Below are 19,556 nucleotides of genomic sequence, written 5' to 3' on the forward strand. Positions count from 1 at the left end.
ATGATCTATGATCTATGATTTAAGGGGTATCTTGATAAATACATGGATAAGATGGGAACAGAGGGATACGGACCCCGGAAGTGCAGAAGATGTTAGTTTAGACGGGCAGCATGGTCGGCACAGGCTTGGAGGGCCGAAGGGCCTGTTCCTGTGCTATACTTTTCTTTGTTCTTCGTTGACTGTAACCCTGACCTCCCGTTTCACAACAACCCATTGGTTTCACAACAAACTCTATCACTGATTTATTTCCCCTTGCGGGTTTGCAGCCTCGATAAAGATGGCAGCCGTTAACTCAGGCCTAAATCATTCATATATAACACACAAAGTATGGAATCCTGTCCTGAACAATCCAGAACTCCGTTGGAAACAGTCTTCCGGTCACAAAAATACCTCTGGACCATTCCCCTTTGCTTCCTGCTGCTCCAACTGATGACATTTCCAGCACTTGTGATTGCCAAGCGTAATGGAAGTGCCCTGGTTTTCCCACATGGAACTGGATGTGTATTCCACGGGGCTGGGATGTGCTGTCATGTCATTATTTATTTCATTATTAACTGACTTAAGTAAATAAACTTAAGAATAAAACAAATAAAGATTCATCAGATCCTCACCAGTTAGTTTTGTCCATTATCCTGAAGTGACCTTATTTTTATTGGGAGTTAACTGAAGTCTGTTCCTAACCTCTCATTATCTAAATTTCCATTCACCACTTTTCTGTCCACCTGACCCAGTCCATGGCTTTCTCCCTCATTGTCTAAAACACATCAGCAACTTTTGTGTAATCCTGGTGCATACATTTCAGTCTAAATCATTGATATATACCGGAAACTGTGGCGCTGCACTGGAAACAGACGTCCAGGCATCATTCAGTCCCGGATGTGACTAACAGCAGCAACAACAGCTGAATCCAAACCCTGCTGTTGCCTGTGAACTTGCTGATGTCTGTGCAGGTTGTTTGACTGAGTGAATCTCCTCCCGCACATGGAGCAGGTAAACAGCCTCTCCCCAGTACCGCTCTGTTAGATCTACCATGCGGTTTTAGCAGCACTTTGCGATTACTAAAACTCAGTAGGAATTTAAGTTAAAACTTCTCAGGTGCAAATAAGTATCTGGTTTATTTGTCGCTATTGATTACAATTGAGAGTCATTTAAAGTCTTATTCTCTAATAAGTCCAGCTAACATAGGACTCAGAGTGACAATCTGTAGACAATTCAACTTTCAAACAATCACAGAAATTATTTTCTTGTTTAGGCAAACAGCTCGCAATAACTTCAAAAGTCAAAGTCAGAAAGTGAAATATGAAAAAAACAGAGAGACAGCGAATAGTTAAGTCAAAGTATAGATTGATTCCGGAAAGAGAGATGGCCGAAAATCCATCACGGTTATACCAAATCATATCAGACTTTAGCCATCTATCTACACCCCAATGTAATTCTAATTGGTTTGGATTAACATCAAATTAGTTTGATTTGAGGGTTAGTTGTCACTCATTAATAGGCAACATTAACCTAAAATGTATTCTTGTATGAGCTTATGGAATGCGATTCGGCTTCCTTATCGCAAGCTGCTTGAACTGGATACATGCTGAGGACAATAGCGCCTTTAGGTTACTGTGCTGTTGTCACGGAGCTTGCCCTGTCCTTGGTCACTTTATCTTGCAAATGTATTTGTTAGCTGAATAAGAATGCTGTTTTAATCTATCTGTTTCTGTGTCATGTTGAAGCTATGTTTTGAAATGCTGAATGTGTGTTTTGAATTGACCTGAGGTTATGAGTGAGTTTTAAAATGGTATTTAATAGACGAGGGAGCTCAGTGCTAAATAGCTATCTTTTACCTATAGAAAATAGCTGGCTTCCACACGCTCCCACGTATGGGTGACACAGTAGCACAGTGGTTAGCACTGTTGCTTCACAGCTCCAGGATCCCAGGTTTGATTCCCGGCTTAGGTCACTGTCTGTGTGGAGTCTGCACGTTGTCCCCGTGTCTGTGTGGGTTTCCTCCGGATGCTCCGGTTTCCACAGTCCAAAGATGTGCAAGTTAGATGGATTGGCGATGCTAAATTGCCCTTAGTGTCCAAAAGGGTTAGGTGGGGTTATGAGTTAGGTTGGAGATATGGGCTTAAGTAAGGTGCTCTTTGCAAGGGCCGGTGCACTCGATGGGCCAAATGTCCTCCTTCTGCACTGTAAATGCTATGATTCTGTTTCAGTGTGAACTCGCTGGTGTTTCAGCAGATTCTGTTTACTTGTAAATCTTTTTTCACAGTCAGAACATTTAAAAGGTTTCTGATCAGTGTGAACAAGTTGGTGTCTAGTCAGGTCGGATGACTGAGTGAATTTCTTCTCACACACGGGGCAAGTGTACGGTCTCTCCCCAGTGTGAACTCGCTGGTGTTTCAAAAGCTGGGATGACTCAGTGAATCCCTTCCCACACACAGAGCAGGTGAACGGCCTCTCCCCAGTGTGAGTGCGTTGATGTATCATTAAACACCTTTGACTTTTAAAGCTCTTCTCACAGTCAGAACATTGAAAAGGTCTCTTATCTGTGTGAACACGTTGGTGTGTCCGGAGGTTCGATGACTGAGTGAATCCTTTCCCACACGCGGAGCAGGTGAATGGCTTCTCTCCAGTGTGTTGGCGTTGATGGAACAGTAAATCATTTCTGCTTTTAAAGCTCTTTTCACAGTCAGCACATTTAAACGGTCTCTGGTCAGAGTGGACCTGATGGTGAGTCCGGAGGTTTGATGAAGCATTAAATCCCTTCCCACACACAGAGCAGGTGAATGGCCATTCCCCAGTGTGAGTGCGTTGATGTAACAGTAAGTCCTTTCTGCTTTTAAAGCTCTTCTCACAGTCAGCACATTTAAAAGGTCTCTGATCAGTATGAACAAGTTGGTGTCTCAGGAGTTCGGATGACTGAGTGAATCCCTTCCTACACACAGAGCAGGAGAACGGCCTCTCCCCAGTGTGAGTGCGTTGATGTATCAGTAAATCCTTTCTGCTTTTAAAGTTCTTCTCACAGTCAGCACATTTAAACGGTCTCTGGTCAGTATGAACATGCTGGTGTGTGATGAGGTTGGATAACGTAGTGGATCCCTTCCCACACATGGAGCAGGTGAACGGCGTTTCCCCAGTGTGAATACGTCGATGAGTTTCCAATTCAGATGGGTAATTGAATCCCATCCTACAGTCCCCACATTTCCACGGTTTCTCCATCGTTATCGACAAGTTATCAGGTGCAGGTGGGATGCAGATTTGAGGTCACTATCAGATCAGCCGTGATGTTATTAAATGGTGGAACAGGCTCACGGGGCTGAATGTCCAATTGCTGCTTCTTGATTCCTTTGGTGCGAATGTCCTTACGCCTCTCGAACTTGGATCATCAGTTGAAGCCTGAGTAAGGTGTCTCTCTGGTGTAAATGCTGAAATTTAATTTCATGCTATGTGATTGGTTAAAGCTCAGTTCCAGCTAACGTTGGAAAATTACTTAGATGTCTGTGTCTCGGTGCTTTTCCAATCAAAGTGATTTTTGAAATATTTTCCCAAAGACAAAACAGACAAACATTTCTCCTTCCACATTGAAAGGCCAGTCCTGATGAATCAAGTGACTCTGTCAGATCTCAACATGATGCTTGCATCTGCAAATATTCTGTAAAAGGAGATTACATTGAAATATTGTGAATATATAAGACACAAACAGGCCATTCTGTCACAGATTCTGCTGCTGTCAATACTCGGCACTCATCTTCGACTGTCACACCTATCAAATCTCAGCCTGTCAGCTGATTTTTTATTCCATTTTCTCATGTGCTTGTCCCGTTGCCTTTTGAAAACATCTCAGCACTTTCCTCAACTCCTTTCCATGGTAATGAGTTGCACATTCTAAACCTGTGCGTAAGTACATTTGCCCGTATTGCTCCCTTGGATTTATTCGTAACTATCTTGTATTTATGACAAATTCTGAACAGTCAATTCTAGTTTATCGAGAACATATTTTCCTCAAAGTTGTAAATCCCCGTCCCACACACTCTCCCTCCTCCCTGGGCTGAAATCCAAACCCATCTCACCATCTGCACCATTTCTTTCCTCCACTCCCAGTTTTCTCCCTCCCTCTCCTCTGCCTGGGTTCAGTTCTCCAGCTCCTATCTGCAGACTGACAATAAAACCAATGGGTCTTATTGGGGGTTTGGGGCCTCCAGCGGGTATTTGTGAATCCTCCCCGCCCACCTGCCAGGGTTTCCTTCCTTGCCAGAGATCAGAGTCCTCATTGATTTGAGTGCAAAGTGGAAGCTCTTATTTATTGTGCCCCTCCCCCATCCTCTGATGTGAACCATCCTCCAGTGTCTGAAGCAGGATGGTGCCCGTTAACCTGGGCCTGTTCCCGGGAGGGAGGGAGAAGCACCGCAGCTGCAAACCAGGGAGCTGACAATGATTGTGAAGGGTTTGATCCAGCTCACAATGCCCGGGGACTGATTGACAGCAGGTGCAGACCAATGGGAAAAGGGGGTGGAGCTAGCAGACCGATGGAGAGCGGCGAGTCCTCCAACCAATCAGAGTGAATGGGAGGCGGAGCAAAGCCGGGGCTCTCGCTCCTTCCGCATACACCCGGCCACTCGGGCCTGTCTCGGCGAAAAGCCCGAGCAGCTGTCGCCGGTTCAACTGCCGTATCCGAGCTTCGTAATCAGAGCTTGGGGCCTACGTTTATCGAAAATCCCGACCCACCTGCCGGCTCCATCCCTCCCTCATGACTCAGCGAGCGGGATCTGCCTGTCTGAGAATTCCCACCCTACCGCCTGAATCCTGAGCTGTCATCAGCACCGCGCATGCTTCAGCTGACATGGCGACCGGGGCTCAGCCCCGCCTCTCATTCACTCCGATTGGTTGGAGGACCAGCTGCTCAGCTAGGTCCTCAACACCCACCCACCTCTTCCTATAGGTCCAGAGCTACCGTCAATCATTTCCCGGGCACGACGCTGGTCGCGGCCAGGAGGTTTCACTGAAACCCGGTGGAGACTCCAAACCCCAATAAGAAGTGAAATATCAAACATATTCATACCTTTACTTATACAAATTTGTTAAAAAGATACAGAAAGAGCCCGGGTTTTCATCGAGCGGGGGGACAGCTGCGGCCTGCTCCCGGTGACTGGCCTGAGTTAACGGCCGCCGGCTTTATAGAGGCTGCAAACCCGCAGGGGGCAAAACATCAGAGACAGAGTTTGTTGTGAAACCAATGGGATGTAAAACAGGAGGTCAGGGTTACAGTCAACAACAACAACTTCTATTTATATAACACCTTTAACATCATAAATCATCCCAGTCAACTTCACAGGAACATTATAAAACAAAGTGAGACACCCAGACACAAAAGGAGATATTAGGACAGGTGACCAAAAACTTGGACAAAGAGGTGAGTCTTAAAGAGTCTTAAAGGAGGAAAATGAGGTGGAGTCAGAGAGTAATTAGAATCGGGGGTGTACAAGAGTCCAGGATCAGATTTGCAGATATCTCAGGAGACTGTGGGGCTGGAGGAGGTTGCAGACACCGGGAGAGATGAGGCCACGGAGGGGTTTGAAAACAAGGGTGAGAATTGACTGGGAGCCAGTACAAACAGGGAGCACACAGATGTTAGTGTAAAAAAAACTTGCTATGAATTAAGATTTTTGGATTGTTTGAAGTTTACAGAGCTAGAATGTGGGAGAGCAGCCACGTGTGTAATGGAATAGTCGAGTCTGAAAGTGACGATGGCATGACCGATGTTTTCAGCACCAGGTGCACAGAGACAAGAGAGAGGCCGGATGGTGTAATGCAAGTGGAAACAGGCGGTCTGAGTGATGGCACAGACACGAGGTCAGAAGCTCATCTTGGGGCCAAATGTGAAACCAAGGTTACAAAGAGACTGACTTGATCTTAGACTATGGCCAGGGAGAGGGATGGAGTCCATACGCCAGGAATGAAAATTGAGCAGAGATCGAAAAGAGTGGCTTCAATCTTCTCCATATTTTCTTGAAGTTTATAAGTCAGGGAGCGAACAAGAAACCAGGGTGATTAAGATTAACATCTGTCACAAGTCACGAAGGAAGTGAAATATCAAACATATTCATACCTTTACTTGTACAAATTTGTTGAAAAGATAGAAAGAATGATGACACTTTATTTGGATTTCAGCCCAGAGAGAAGGGAGAGTTTGTGGGATGGGGGTTTAAAACTCAGATCCTGCGCGGACCAGCTGGCAGATGTGCTCTCGGACATGTTCAACCTCTCCCTACTCCATCCTCACCTGCTTCAAGAAGACCACCATAATACTGGTGCCAGGAGAGTGATAGAGAACCTAGTGGAGTGGTGTAATAACAATATTCTCTCCTTGAATATCAGCAAAACTAAAGAGCTTGTCATTGACTTCAGGAAGCAAAGTACTATACACACCCCTGTCTTCATTAATGGGGCCGAGGTGGAGATGGTTAGCAGCTTCTAATTCCTAGGTCTGCAACAATCTGTCCTGGTCCACCCACATCGAAGCTGCGACAAAGAAAGCACAACAGCTCCAATACTTCCTGAGGAAACTAAGGAAATGTGGCATGTCCACATTGACTCTAACCAACTTTTACAGGTGCAGCATAGAAAGCATCCAATCTGGCTGTATCACAGCCTGGTATGGCAACTGCTTGACCCAAGACCGTAAGAAATTACAAAGAGTCGTGAACAGAGCCCAGAATAAAGAACATAGAACAGAACATTACAGCGCAGTACAGGCCCTTCAGCCCTCGATGTTGCGCCGACCTGTGAAACCACTCTAAAGCCCATCTACACTATTCCCTTATCGTCCATATGTCTATCCAATGACCATTTGAATGCCCTTAGTGTTGGCGACTCCACTACTGTTGCAGGCAAGGCATTCCACGCCCTTACTACTCTGAGTAAAGAACCTACCTCTGACATCTGTCATATCTATCTCCCCTCAATTTAAAGCTATGTCCCCTCATGCTAGACATCACCATCCGAGGAAGAAGGCTCACTGTCCACCCTATCCAATCCTCTGATCATCTTGTATGCCTCAATTAAGTCACCTCTTAACCTTCTCTCTAACCAAAACAGCCTTGAGTCCCTCAGCCTTCCCTCATAAGACCTTCCCTCCATACCAGGCAATCTCCTCTGCACCCTTTCCAATGCTTCCACATCCTTTCTATAATGCGGCGACCAGAATTGCACGCAATACTCCAAATGCGGCCGCACCAGAGTTTTGTACAGCTGCAACATGACCTCATGGCTCCGAAACTCAATCCCTCTACCAATAAAAGCTAACACACCGTACGCCTGCTTAACAACCCTCTCAACCTGGGTGGCAACTTTCAGGGATCTATGTACATGGACACCGAGATCTCTCTGCTCATCCACACTGCCAAGAATCTTACCATTAGCCCAGTATTCTGTCTTCCTGTTATTCCTTCCAAAATGAATCACCTCACACTTTTCTGCATTATACTCCATTTGCCACCTCTCAGCCCAGTGCTGCAGCTTATCTATGTCCCTCTGTAACTTGTAACATCCGTCCGCACTGTTCACAACTCCACCGACTTTAGTGTCATCTGCAAATTTACTCACCCATCCTTCTACGCCCTCCGCCAGGTCATTTATAAAAATGACAAACAGCAGTAGCCCCAAAACAGATCCTTGTGGTACACCACTAGTAACTGGACTCCAGTCTGAACATTTCCCATCAAACACCACCCTTTGTCTTCTTCCAGCTAGCCAATTTCTGATCCAAACTGCTAAATCTCCCTGAATCCCATGCCTCCGTATTTTCTGCAGTAGCCTACCGTGGGGAACCTTATCAAACGCCTCCCATCCATTGACTCTGTCTACACCTCCCGCTGCCTTGGGAAAGCGGGCAGCATAATCAAAGACCCCTCCCACCTGGCTTATTCACTCTTCCAACCTCTTCCAGCTTCTTCCCTGCTGTTACCAGACACCTAAATCATCATCTTATAGACTGATCCGATCTCTTCACACATCTTCTCTACTGAGTAGTACTGCACCCCTGTATGCTTCACCCAATGCCTGTGCCTATGTATTTACATTGTGTATTTATGTATGCCTTAAGTTTTTTCATGTATGGAATGATCTGTCTGAATCGTACGCAGAACAATATTTTTCACTGTACCTTGGTACAGGTGACCATAAACAAATCCAATGCAATCCTTCAACCAGGGAATGGTGAGAATGTGGAACTCACTGGCACAGGGACTGGATGAAGGGAACAGTTTAGATGTAATGAAGGGGAAACTAGACAAACACAAGAGTAAGCGGGGAATAGAGGATGACAATGAGAGATTTAGATGTGGAGAGATGGGAGGGTGGCTCCTTTGGAGCAGAAACACTGAGCTGGACTGGTTGTGTCCAGTGGCTTGTTTCTGTGTCTTGTCTCCTGTGTAACTTCAGTCCTGAAGGTCTGGTTCTAACTTTTAGACAATGCCACCTATTCCTAGACTGTCAAACCTGCAGCGGGAATTTATATTTCCCCTCTGTTCATCTTAAAGTGTTGATTCTGCTGTTACTGTCACTGTTAATCACACCCAGAACTGAACCATGTTCATTCTGACAATTGGGGTTTATTTCGAATCTCTGTAACTGAGCTGGGCTAGAGTTTAACATCTTGTTGTTTGTGAAATAAATCAGCTTTGTCTCAAACACACTGTGTCAAGTCCTTGATTTCTCCAGGGGAAAAGGAAATTAACTGATGTCCTGTCACCGACTGTTCTATTTTTGGACCATTTCTCCTTTCAGATTTATACCTTTGGTTACTCTCCATGTACAAGTCCCAGCTCCCCATACCTTCCAGATTACCTCTCCCAGCCTTCACATCCAGGGAAGCTTTCGGTGTTAAAAACAGAAAATGCTGGAAATAATAATCCAAATTTTCCCAACTGCCAGTTGATTTTGTCCCAGACAATTGGCTTCAACTTTCCCCAACATTGATGTGAAGCTGATTGGATGTAATTACTGTGCTTGAGAACAGGGATGTAACAGTTACAATATGTCAGTCCTTTGGAACCACTGCTCTATAAGGAGCATTGGAAGCACTGGATGTGGGAAAAGCAGTTTGCTAATTTAGTAACAGTGGAGGAATGGATGGGGATGGGGGTGAGGTAGAGCTGGGTGATGTCAGTGTACATGTGAAAACTAACACGGTGCTTTTGGATGACATCACCTAGTGACAGCGTGCAGAAGAGAAATAGGAAGGGCCGAGGATAGATCCTTGGGGGGACACCGAGTACACAAACTTTAGAGAGGAAAGGGAGGTTGTAGATGGGGCATTAGATTTCAAGGATGGTGGGATCAAAGGTTAATTTTTAGGCTGTGTGACAACGGTGGATTTCAAGGTAAGAGGAACAGTACCAAGAGACAGCTCGGGGTGTTAATATCGGCTAAAATAAGCAAACTGGATGTTCAGCAGTTTCGTGAGAATCGGGTGAAAGGAACAAAAGGCAAGTCTCACGGACAAGATGAGCTCTGAGCGGGCATGATGGGATAGCTGAAAAAGAGGGGAAAGATGTGAGTTCAGAACTTGGACAAGAAAGGACATTCGAGGCAGTTTTACTGAGTGGTTTGGTGGAAGGCAGAGGAGCAGAATCAACTGATCGGATTGTTTCACTGGGTGGGATTTTCTGGCACTTCATGTCCTGCCAAAGGCCAACCCCATTGCGGCAGGGTCCCCATATAACTGGGCTGGTGGTTATTAACAGCAGCAGAAACAGACTCAAATGAATCATCTTCAGTATTTCATGTGATTAACAGGAAAATCCAATCACTGTAATCATTTGTGACCTCGCTGCTGTCTCAGCAGATGGGATGACTGAGTGAATCCCTTCCCACACTTGGAGCAGGAGAACAGCTTCTCCCTGGTGTGAATGCGCTGGTGTTTCAACAGGTTAGATGAATGACTGAATCCCTTCCCACACTCAGAGCAGATGCGCGGCCTCTCCCCAGTGTGAATTCTCTGGTGTACGGGTGAGTAATGATGATTTCCTGAACCCAGTCCCACAGTGGGAGCACCTGAACGGTCTTTCCTCAGTGTGAACACGTTGATGGGTCACCAGAGCTTTTAAAGCACTTCCCGCAGTCCAGGCATTTAAATGGTCTCTCGTCAGAGTGAACCCGTTGATGGGATGTCAGTTCCACAGAACTTTTAAAGCACTTCTCACAGTTCAGGCATTTAAAAGGTCTCTCCTCAGTGTGAACCCGTTGGAGTTTCAGCAGGTGGGATGACTGAGTGAATCCTTTCCCACACATAGAGCAGGTAAATGGCTTCTCCCCAGTGTGAATTTGCTGGTGTTTCAGCAGGCCGGAAAACTGAGTGAATCCGTTCCCACACTCGGAGCAAGTAAATTATCTCTCTCCAGTGTGAACTCGCTGATGTGCCAACCGGTGGGATGACTGAATAAATCCCTTCCCACACACACAGCAAGTGAATGGCCTCTCGCCAGTGTGACCACGCTGGTGTCTCAACAGGTTGGATAACTGAGTGAATCCTTTCCCACACTCGGAACATGTAAATGGTCTCTCCCCATTATGGTCTCTCTGATGTTTTAGCAGGCTGGATGACTGAATGAATCCCTTCCCACACTGAGGGCAGGTGAACGGTCTCTCCCCGGTGTGACTGCGTCGATGGGTTTCCAAGTCAGATGGATAACTAAATGCCTTCCCACAGTCCCCACATGTCCACGGATTCTCCCCAGTGTGACTGCGCTTGTGTCTCGAAAGGCCAGAAGATCGACTGAAGCCTCGACCACACACAGAACACGTGTACGGTTTCTCCCCACTGTGAACAGTGCTTTTTCCTTCCATGTTCAAAATCTGACGATATTCAAGTTCTGATAAATTATACAACTCTCGTCAGATCCTGCTGTGGTGTTTGGTTTCAATTTCCCAACTTCAAATCCTCCCCTTCTAATGACCTGTGAAATTGATTTAAAACAAAAAAGGGAGTGAGAGAGAACCCACAAAAACACAAATGTAGGTTGTGAAGTTGAACTGAATGATTCTGGTCATTTGTGCGCCGGCATTGGGAATAAGTGACCATGAAAACTGCTGGATTGTCATAAAAACCCAACTGGTTCACTAATGTCCTTCAGGGAAGGGAATCTGCCTCCTTGTCTGGACCTACACAGGCCCGGACCCCTACTTGAGGAGAGAACAAGACAGAGGGAGCGAAAGGGGAGTCGTGGGAGCGTTGAAGTTGTGGGGGGGCGGAGGACACAGGTGGTGAGAGAAACTCATCCAGAATTTTCACAGAATCTCCCAAACCCTCAATCTCCACCACCTAGAAGGACCAACATCGCAGGTAAATATGAACACCATCACCTCTAAGTATCCGCCCAAGTCACACACCGTCATGACTTGTCTGACTTCCAGTACTGGATAAACAGAAATGTTATACATTGGAAAGACCAAAGCAATTCAGTCCTTGCTACTCCTTGGCCACAGGCTCCATCTCTCTCCCTGGTAACTGGGTGAGTCACAAAGTGATTGTTCACAAGCATCGCAATGTATTTTATCCCAAGATGAGTTTTCAACTACATAGTCACATTATCACCAACAACCTCTCTTTCAACTTCAGTGTCAGCTCATCCACTGCTGAAACCATCATCCATTCCTTTGTTACCTCTGGATTTAACTATCCTAACAGCACCCCCTCCCATATTTAACCTCCCTGTAATCTTGAGGTCATCCACAGCTAGCTCTGCGGTCCATGTGCTTACTCACACCAAGTCTTGTTCATCCGGCACCCTGAGCTCACTGACCAACAAAGGCTCCTGGTGAAGAAACATCAATTAAAAAAAAAATTATCATTTAATAAATGTAAACAAAAATTCCGGAAATACATCGTAGGCCTGGCAGTATATGTGGAGCAAGAAAACAAGTTCCTGTTTCGAGTCTGTCTGACTTTTTTCAGAGCACTAAATCACCTCCTTCTGTAATGTGATAATTCTATCATTGCACTGGGGGCAAGGGTCCAATCTCTGCAACCAACACCCAACCCCATACAGACCGTTTCTCAATTGGTTTTCTAGATGAAACTCCTGAAAAAATACTGCAGTTGCTGGAAATGTGAAATAAGGCTTCCTGCCCCAGGATTACTCATGGGTCTGTACTCATTGGAGTTCAGAAGAATGAAAGATTGTATTATAGATCATAGAATTTACAGTGCAGAAGGAGGCCATTCAGCCCATTGAGTCTGCACCGGCCCTTGGAAAGAGCACCGTACTTAAGCCCGTGCCTCCACCTTTTCCCTGTAACCCCACCTAACCTTTTTCGACACTAAAGACAATTTAGCATGGCCAATCCACCTAACCACATCATTGGGCTGTGGGAGGAAACCGGAGCAGCCAGAGGAAACCCACGCAGACACGAGGAGGACGTGCAGACTCCGCACAGACAATGACCCAAGCCAGAATCGAACCTGGGACCCTGGAGCTGTGAAGCAACAGTTCTGTGCTAACCACTGTGCTATCGTGTTGCCCTATTATTTAAATATATAAGATTCTAAGGGAGCTTGACAGGGTAGATCCTCAGAAGATGTTCCTTTTCAGTGGGGCAATCTAAAACCAATGAACAGTTTAACAATTAGGTGTCCCTAGATTCATACTATATGGCGAAATGTATTCTCTCTGAGAGTCATCGGCCTTTGGAATTCCCTTCCGTAGTGAGCAGTGGAGCTTGGTTATTGAATATATTCAAGGCTGTGTTGCACACAGTTTTGATCTACAAGGGAGTCAAGGGTATGGGGCAGTGGAGTGGGCAGGTAGCAAAGTGGAGTTGAGGTCACAATCAGAACAGCCATCAAATTATTAAATAGGGAGCAGACATAATGAGCCGAATATCCTGTTTAAATTCTAATATTCTTACGTTTTTTGTTCACCGGACTGCCGTGCATTCGCCCCACCGCACATTGTCCATCCCTAACTCAGGTCTGTTAGGTCGGAGCTGCTGTGTGCAGATTGAGATGAAAATCAAGACTCCGCGATTTTCTCTCCTGGTCACTGGGACCCTGAAGCCCCGCCCCTCTATCTGCAGAACAAGACAGTGCCGCATGCGCACTGCTCCTGCTGAAACACGATGGTCTTCAAACCTGGGCCTATTCTCAGGAAAAAGCCTCCGAGCGACAAACTCCGGACCTGCGGGGTCATATTTGGGTTTGGGGCCCATCCCGGGAGTTTATGAAGCCTCCCACCCCACCCTCACCTCCCGGCTCCATTCCTCCCTCCGCCTCGCCCGCTCTCTCCCATTAACAAAAACCTCTCCCGCACTCACACACCTCTGAGCAAGGTGACACTGCGCATGCGCACTGACCTCCCGCAGTGAATAGGGCACATTCACACCCGCAGGGAATGCTGGGTAATAGTTGCGTCGTCGAAGCAGAAGAAAAATGATTTCTTACGCAATTGTAACGAATTAACAAATTCAACAGACAAACTATTGCGAATATCTGCGCAAACTAAGGGATTATTCCTGGTATGATCGAGTAGATGATCGATGTAGCATCCTCCCTGTCACAGGCACTGGAGAAGATGGGTGCTGCCGATCTTAACACCTACTCCCCCCGTTAGACACAGTTCAATGGGAGATAAAGTGATGTTAAAAATATTTCTAAAAGTGGCTGACTAGTCGATCGGTAAGACTCAATCACTGTGGTGCAATTGGTCAGCTATTAAGACAATGGTTGGTGGTCCGAGACCATCCGGGTTGAAGCTCACTAATTTTGTCCCAGTCAGTATTCATTGTCACAGTTCCAGGTTACAAAGAGGGGTCAAATATAAGCAAAAGATAATTCTCAATTCCCTTCCATTTAACTATATTTGACTTTGTTCAAAAGCTGTCTGAGGTCAGACTGAACAAAGATTCATGGAATTTGTATTACCCAGTGACATACTTTCTTTTCTTGGTCAGTCATGTTTGCAATTCAATGTTGTATATTTCAGAGTTATTCCGAGTGAAGACTCGAGGGGTATTGAATTCAAAATGAAGTCAAATATAACAAATAAATATACTGATGTACGACATTGAACAATGAAACATATTAAGTAAAATTAGTGGAAATTTTCTGTAGGAAGCTAAGAATGATGCATTAATAATTGAACAGAAAACACTGTTCCGTTAGATATTTGCTGAACACATGCTAAAGTTCAATACAAGTTCTATAGCTTGTGGTCTTACAAGTTGAAACATCTGTTTTAAAGGAACAGCTGTCTTCATGTAATCAGTGACCTGGCCTCTCAGCTGAAATATTGAATGCTGCAGCAAGACTGTGCAGTTGAACGTTGCTCAGGTCCATTGGTACTGTGTTTCCAGCTGTTTCTGTAGCGTAGAGGTTATCACATTCACCTAAAGTGCGAAAGGTGCCTGGGTCGAAACTGGCAGAAGCATCAAATGCTTCTCATTTATGATGTGGAGATGCTGGCATTGGACTGGGGTGGGCACAGTAAGAAGTTTTACAACACCAGGTTAAAGTCCAACAGGTTTGTTTAGAATCACTAGCTTTCGGAGCGCAGCTCCTTCCTCAGGTGAATGAAGATGTGGGTTCCACAAACACATATGTAGAAAAATTCAATGATGCGAGATGGTACTTTGAATGCGAGTCTTTGCAGGTAATTAAGTCTTTACAGGTCCAGACGGTGCGACTGGAGAGAGGGATAATCACAGGTTAAAGAGGTGTGAATTGAATGGCGGAGCAGATTTGATGGGCCGAGTGGCCTAATTCTGCTCCTGTGTCTTATGATGTGAAGAAAAACATTCTGTGCTGCATGTGGGATCATGAATGCACTGCTCGAAAATGTGGTGGAGGCAGATTCAATTGATGCCTTGAAAATAATTGGACAACTATCTGTTACTATCAGATCAGCCATGACCCTATTAAATGGTGGAGCAGACTGGGCTGAATAGCCAACTCCAGCTCCTTGGTCATCTGTTCGTATCTTTTGAGGAGAAATATATCTGTAGAGTTCAGGGCCAATGACAGGGGATTGTGACTGCTGCAGAAAGTTGGCACAGATACAATTTGTTGAGTGCCTTTGTTTTGTGCTGTCACCTTTCTATGCCACTGTGTTATGAGGGAAATGCAGTGCACCAATGCAAGAGAGGCAGATTGCTCCCTCGATATGGATTGGATTGGATTTGTTTATTGTCACGTGCACCGAGGGCCAGTGAAAAGTATTATTCTGCAAGCAGCTCAAACAGATCATTTTGCACATGAAAAGAAAGTCAACTCAAAGAAAATACATAATAGGGCAACACAAGGTACACAATGTAAATACATAGACAAAGGCATTGAGTGCTGTATACAGGAGTGTAGTATTAATCAGGTCAGTCCAAAAGAGCGTTGTTTAGGAGTCTGGTAATAAGAACATAAGAACATAAGAACTAGGAGCAGGAGTAGGCCATCTGGCCCCTCGAGCCTGCTCCGCCATTCAATGAGATCATGGCTGATCTTTTGTGGACTCAGCTCCACTTTCCGGCCCGAACACCATAACCCTTAATCCCTTTATTCTTCAAAAAACTATCTATCTTTATCTTAAAAACATTTAATGAAGGAGCCTCTACTGCTTCACTGGGCAAGGAATTCCATAGATTCACAACCCTTTGGGTGAAGAAGTTCCTCCTAAACTCAGACCTAAATCTACTTCCCCTTATTTTGAGGCTATGCCCCCTAGTTCTGCTTTCACCCGCCAGTGGAAACAACCTGCCCGCATCTATCCTATTGATTCCCTTCATAAATATATATGTTTCTATAAGATCCCCCCTCATCCTTCTAAATTCCAACGAGTACAGTCCCAGTCTACTCAACCTCTCCTCGTAATCCAACCCCTTCAGCTCTGGGATTAACCTAGTGAATCTCCTCTGCACACCCTCCAGTGCCAGTACGTCCTTTCTCAAGTAAGGAGACCAAAACTGAACACAATACTCCAGGTGTGGCCTCACTAACACCTTATACAATTGCAGCATAACCTCCCTAGTCTTAAACTCCATCCCTCTAGCAATGAAGGACAAAATTCCATTTGTCGTCTTAATCACCTGTTGCACCTGAAAACCAACTTTCTGCGACTCATGCACGAGCACACCCAGGTCTCTCTGCACAGCAGCATGTTTTAATATTCTATCATTTAAATAATAATCCCTTTTGCCGTTATTCTTACCAAAATGGAAAACCTCACATTTGTCAACATTGTATTCCATCTGCCAGACCCTAGCCCATTCACTTAGCCTGTCCAAATCCCTCTGCAGACTTCCAGTATCCTCTGCACTTTTTGCTTTACCACTTATCTTAGTGTCGTCTGCAAACTTGGACACATTGCCCTTGGTCCCCAACTCCAAATCATCTATGTAAATTGTGAACAGTTGTGGGCCCAACACTGATCCCTGAGGGACACCACTAGCTACTGATTGCCAACCAGAGAAACACCCATTAATCCCCACTCTTTGCTTTCTATTAATTAACCAATCCTCTATCCATGCTCCTACTTTCCCCTTAATGCCATGCATCTTTATCTTATGCAACAACCTTTTGTGTGGCACCTTGTCAAAGGCTTTCTGGAAATCCAGATATACCACATCCATTGGCTCCCCGTTATCTACCGCACTGTTAATGTCCTCAAAAAATTCCACTAAATTAGTTAGGCACGACCTGCCCTTTATGAACCCATGCTGCGTCTGTCCAATGGGACAATTTCCATCCAGATGCCTCGCTATTTCTTCCTTGTTGATAGATTCCAGCATCTTCCCTACTACCGAAGTTAAGCTCACTGGCCTATAATTACCCACTTTCTGCCTACCTCCTTTTTTAAACAGTGGTGTCACGTTTGCTAATTTCCAATCCGCCGGGACCACCCCAGAGTCTAGTGAATTTTGGTAAATTATCACTAGTGCATTTGCAATTTCCCTAGCCATCTCTTTTAGCACTCTGGGATGCATTCCATCAGGGCCAGGAGACTTGTCTACCTTTAGCCCCATTAGCTTGCCCATCACTACCTCCTTGGTGATATGAATCCTCTCAAGGTCCTCACCTGTCATAGCCTCATTTCCATCAGTCACTGGCATGTTATTTGTGTCTTCCACTGTGAAGACCGACCCAAAAAACCTGTTCAGTTCCTCAGCCATTTCCTCATCTCCCATTATTAAATCTCCCTTCTCATCCTCTAAAGGACCAATATTTACCTTAGCCACTCTTTTTTGTTTTATGTATTTGTAGAAACTTTTACTATCTGTTTTTATATTCTGAGCAAGTTTACTCTCATAATCTATCTTACTCTTCTTTATAGCTTTTTTAATAGCTTTCTGTTGCCCCCTAAAGATTTCCCAGTCCTCTAGTCTCCCACTGATCTTTGCTACTTTGTATGCTTTTTCCTTCAATTTGGTACTCTCCCTTATTTCCTTAGATATCCACGGTCGATTGTCCCTCTTTTTACCGTCCTTCCTTTTTGTTGGTATAAACCTTTGCTGGGCACTGTGAAAAATCACTTGGAAGGTTCTCCACTGTTCCTCAACTGTTTCACCATAAAGGCTTTGCTCCCAGTCTACCTTAGCTAGTTCTTCTCTCATCCCATTGTAATCTCCTTTGTTTAAGCACAAAACACTAGTGCTTGATTTTACCTTCTCACCCTCCATCTGTATTTTAAATTCCACCATATTGTGATTGCTCCTTCCGAGAGGATCCCTAACTATGAGATCCTGAATCAATCCTGTCTCATTACACAGGACCAGATCTAGGACCGCTTGTTCCCTCGTAGGTTCCATTACATACTGTTCGAGGAAACTATCGCGGATACATTCTATAAACTCCTCCTCAAGGCTGCCTTGACCGACCTGGTTAAACCAATCAACATGTAGATTAAAATCCCCCATGATAACTGCTGTACCATTTCTACATGCATCTGTTATTTCTTTGTTTATAGCCTGCCCCACCATAATGTTACTATTTGGTGGCCTATAGATTACTCCTATCAGTGACTTTTTCGCCTTACTATTCCTGATTTCCACCCAAATGGATTCAACCTTATCCTCCATAGCACCAATGTCATCCCTTACTGTTGCCCGGATGTCATCCTTAAATAACAGAGCTACACCACCTCCCTTACCATCCACTCTGTCCTTCCGAAAAGTTTGATACCCTCGGATATTTAACTCCCAGTCGTGACCATCCTTTAACCATGTTTCAGTAATGGCCACTAAATCATAGTCATTCACGATGATTTGCGCCATCAACTCATTTACCTTATTCCGAATACTACGAGCATTCAGGTAAAGTACACTTATGTTGGCTTTTTTACCTCTGTTCTTAATCTTAACACCTCGATCAGTAACCCCTCCTAAGTTATATTTCCTCTTAACCTTTCTCCTAATTTTCCTTGTCGTCGAACCCACATCTTCCTGTAACAACCTGCCGCATCGCTTACCATTAATGTTTTCACTTCCCATTTTATTTCTTTTAGTATTCCTGGTCCTATTCACTGAGCTCCCCTCAGATACTGTACCTTGTACTGTCGCCCTTTTTGATTTTTGACTCTGGCTTCTCTGCCTTACACTTTCCCCCTTACTGCCTTTTATTTCTGTCCCTGTTTTACTACCTTACAACTTCCTGCATCGCTTCCTATCCCCCTGCCACATTAGATTAAACTCTCCCCAACAGCTCTAGCAAACACCCCCCTAGGACATCGGTTCCAGTCCTGCCCAGGTGCAGACCGTCCGGTTTGTACTGGTCCCACCTCCCCCAGAATCGGTTCCAATGTCCCAGGAATTTGAATCCCTCCCTCTTGCACCATCTCTCGAGCCACGTATTCATCCTCTCTATCCTGACATTCCTACTCTGACTAGCTCGTGGCACTGGTAGCAATCCTGAGATTACTACCTTTGAGGTCCTACTTTTTAGTTTAACTCCTAGCTCCCTAAATTCAGCTTGTAGGACCTCGTCCCGTTTTTTACCTATATCATTGGTGCCTACGTGCACCACGACAGCTGGCTGTTCACCCCCCCCCCCCCCCGAATGTCCTGCAGCCGCTCCGAGACATCCTTGACCCTTGCACCAGGGAGGCAACATACCATCCTGGAGTCTCGATTTCGTCCGCAGAACCGCCTGTCTATTCCCCTTACAGTTGAGTCCCCTATCACTATAGCCCTGCCATTCTTCTTCCTGCCCAGCTGCGCAGCAGAGCCAGCCACGGTGCCATGAACCTGGCTGCTGCCGCCTTCCCCTGGTGAGTCATCTCCCTCAACAGTATCCAAAGCAGTATATCTGTTTTGCAGGGAGATGACCGCAGAGGACACCTGCACTGCCTTCCTACTCTTGCTCTGTCTTTTGGTCACCCATTTACTATCTAACTCAGTACCTTTCACCTGCGGTGTGACCAACTCGCTAAACGTGCTATCCACGACGTCCTCAGCATCGCGGACGCTCCAAAGTGAGTCCATCCGCAGCTCCAGAGCCGTCAAGCGGTCTAACAGCAGCTGCAACTGGACACACCTCTTGCACGTGAAGGAGCCAGGGACAGTGGACGTGTCCCTGAGCTCTCACA

The 19,556-nt window shown here is 45.4% G+C and overlaps 2 protein-coding genes across 4 annotated transcripts in view; both read right to left on the bottom strand.

The window, feature by feature from the left end:
• The window catches only part of LOC140418253 (uncharacterized), a 30,016-nt gene extending 16,990 nt beyond the window's left edge, over positions 1-13,026 (bottom strand). The window contains exons 1-2 of one of the 3 annotated variants that reach the window (XR_011944890.1): positions 4,720-4,850; positions 1,836-3,646 (exon numbers count right to left, since the gene is read on the bottom strand). Coding sequence is in view for 2 of the 3 variants with exons in the window: in XM_072501696.1 (XP_072357797.1) it covers positions 2,191-3,213 (1,023 nt within the window). In the remaining variant the exon portion in view is untranslated. Of the gene's footprint in view, positions 1-1,088; positions 3,647-4,719; positions 4,851-12,900 lie in introns of those variants that run through there. The other 2 variants (XM_072501696.1, XM_072501695.1) reach the window with 2 other exon arrangements.
• The window catches only part of LOC140418260 (uncharacterized), a 112,787-nt gene that overhangs the window by 60,745 nt on the left and 32,486 nt on the right, over positions 1-19,556 (bottom strand). The window lies entirely within an intron of this gene.

This window comes from Scyliorhinus torazame, chromosome 5 (assembly GCF_047496885.1).
Source record: "Scyliorhinus torazame isolate Kashiwa2021f chromosome 5, sScyTor2.1, whole genome shotgun sequence".
Lineage (NCBI taxonomy): Eukaryota > Metazoa > Chordata > Chondrichthyes > Carcharhiniformes > Scyliorhinidae > Scyliorhinus > Scyliorhinus torazame.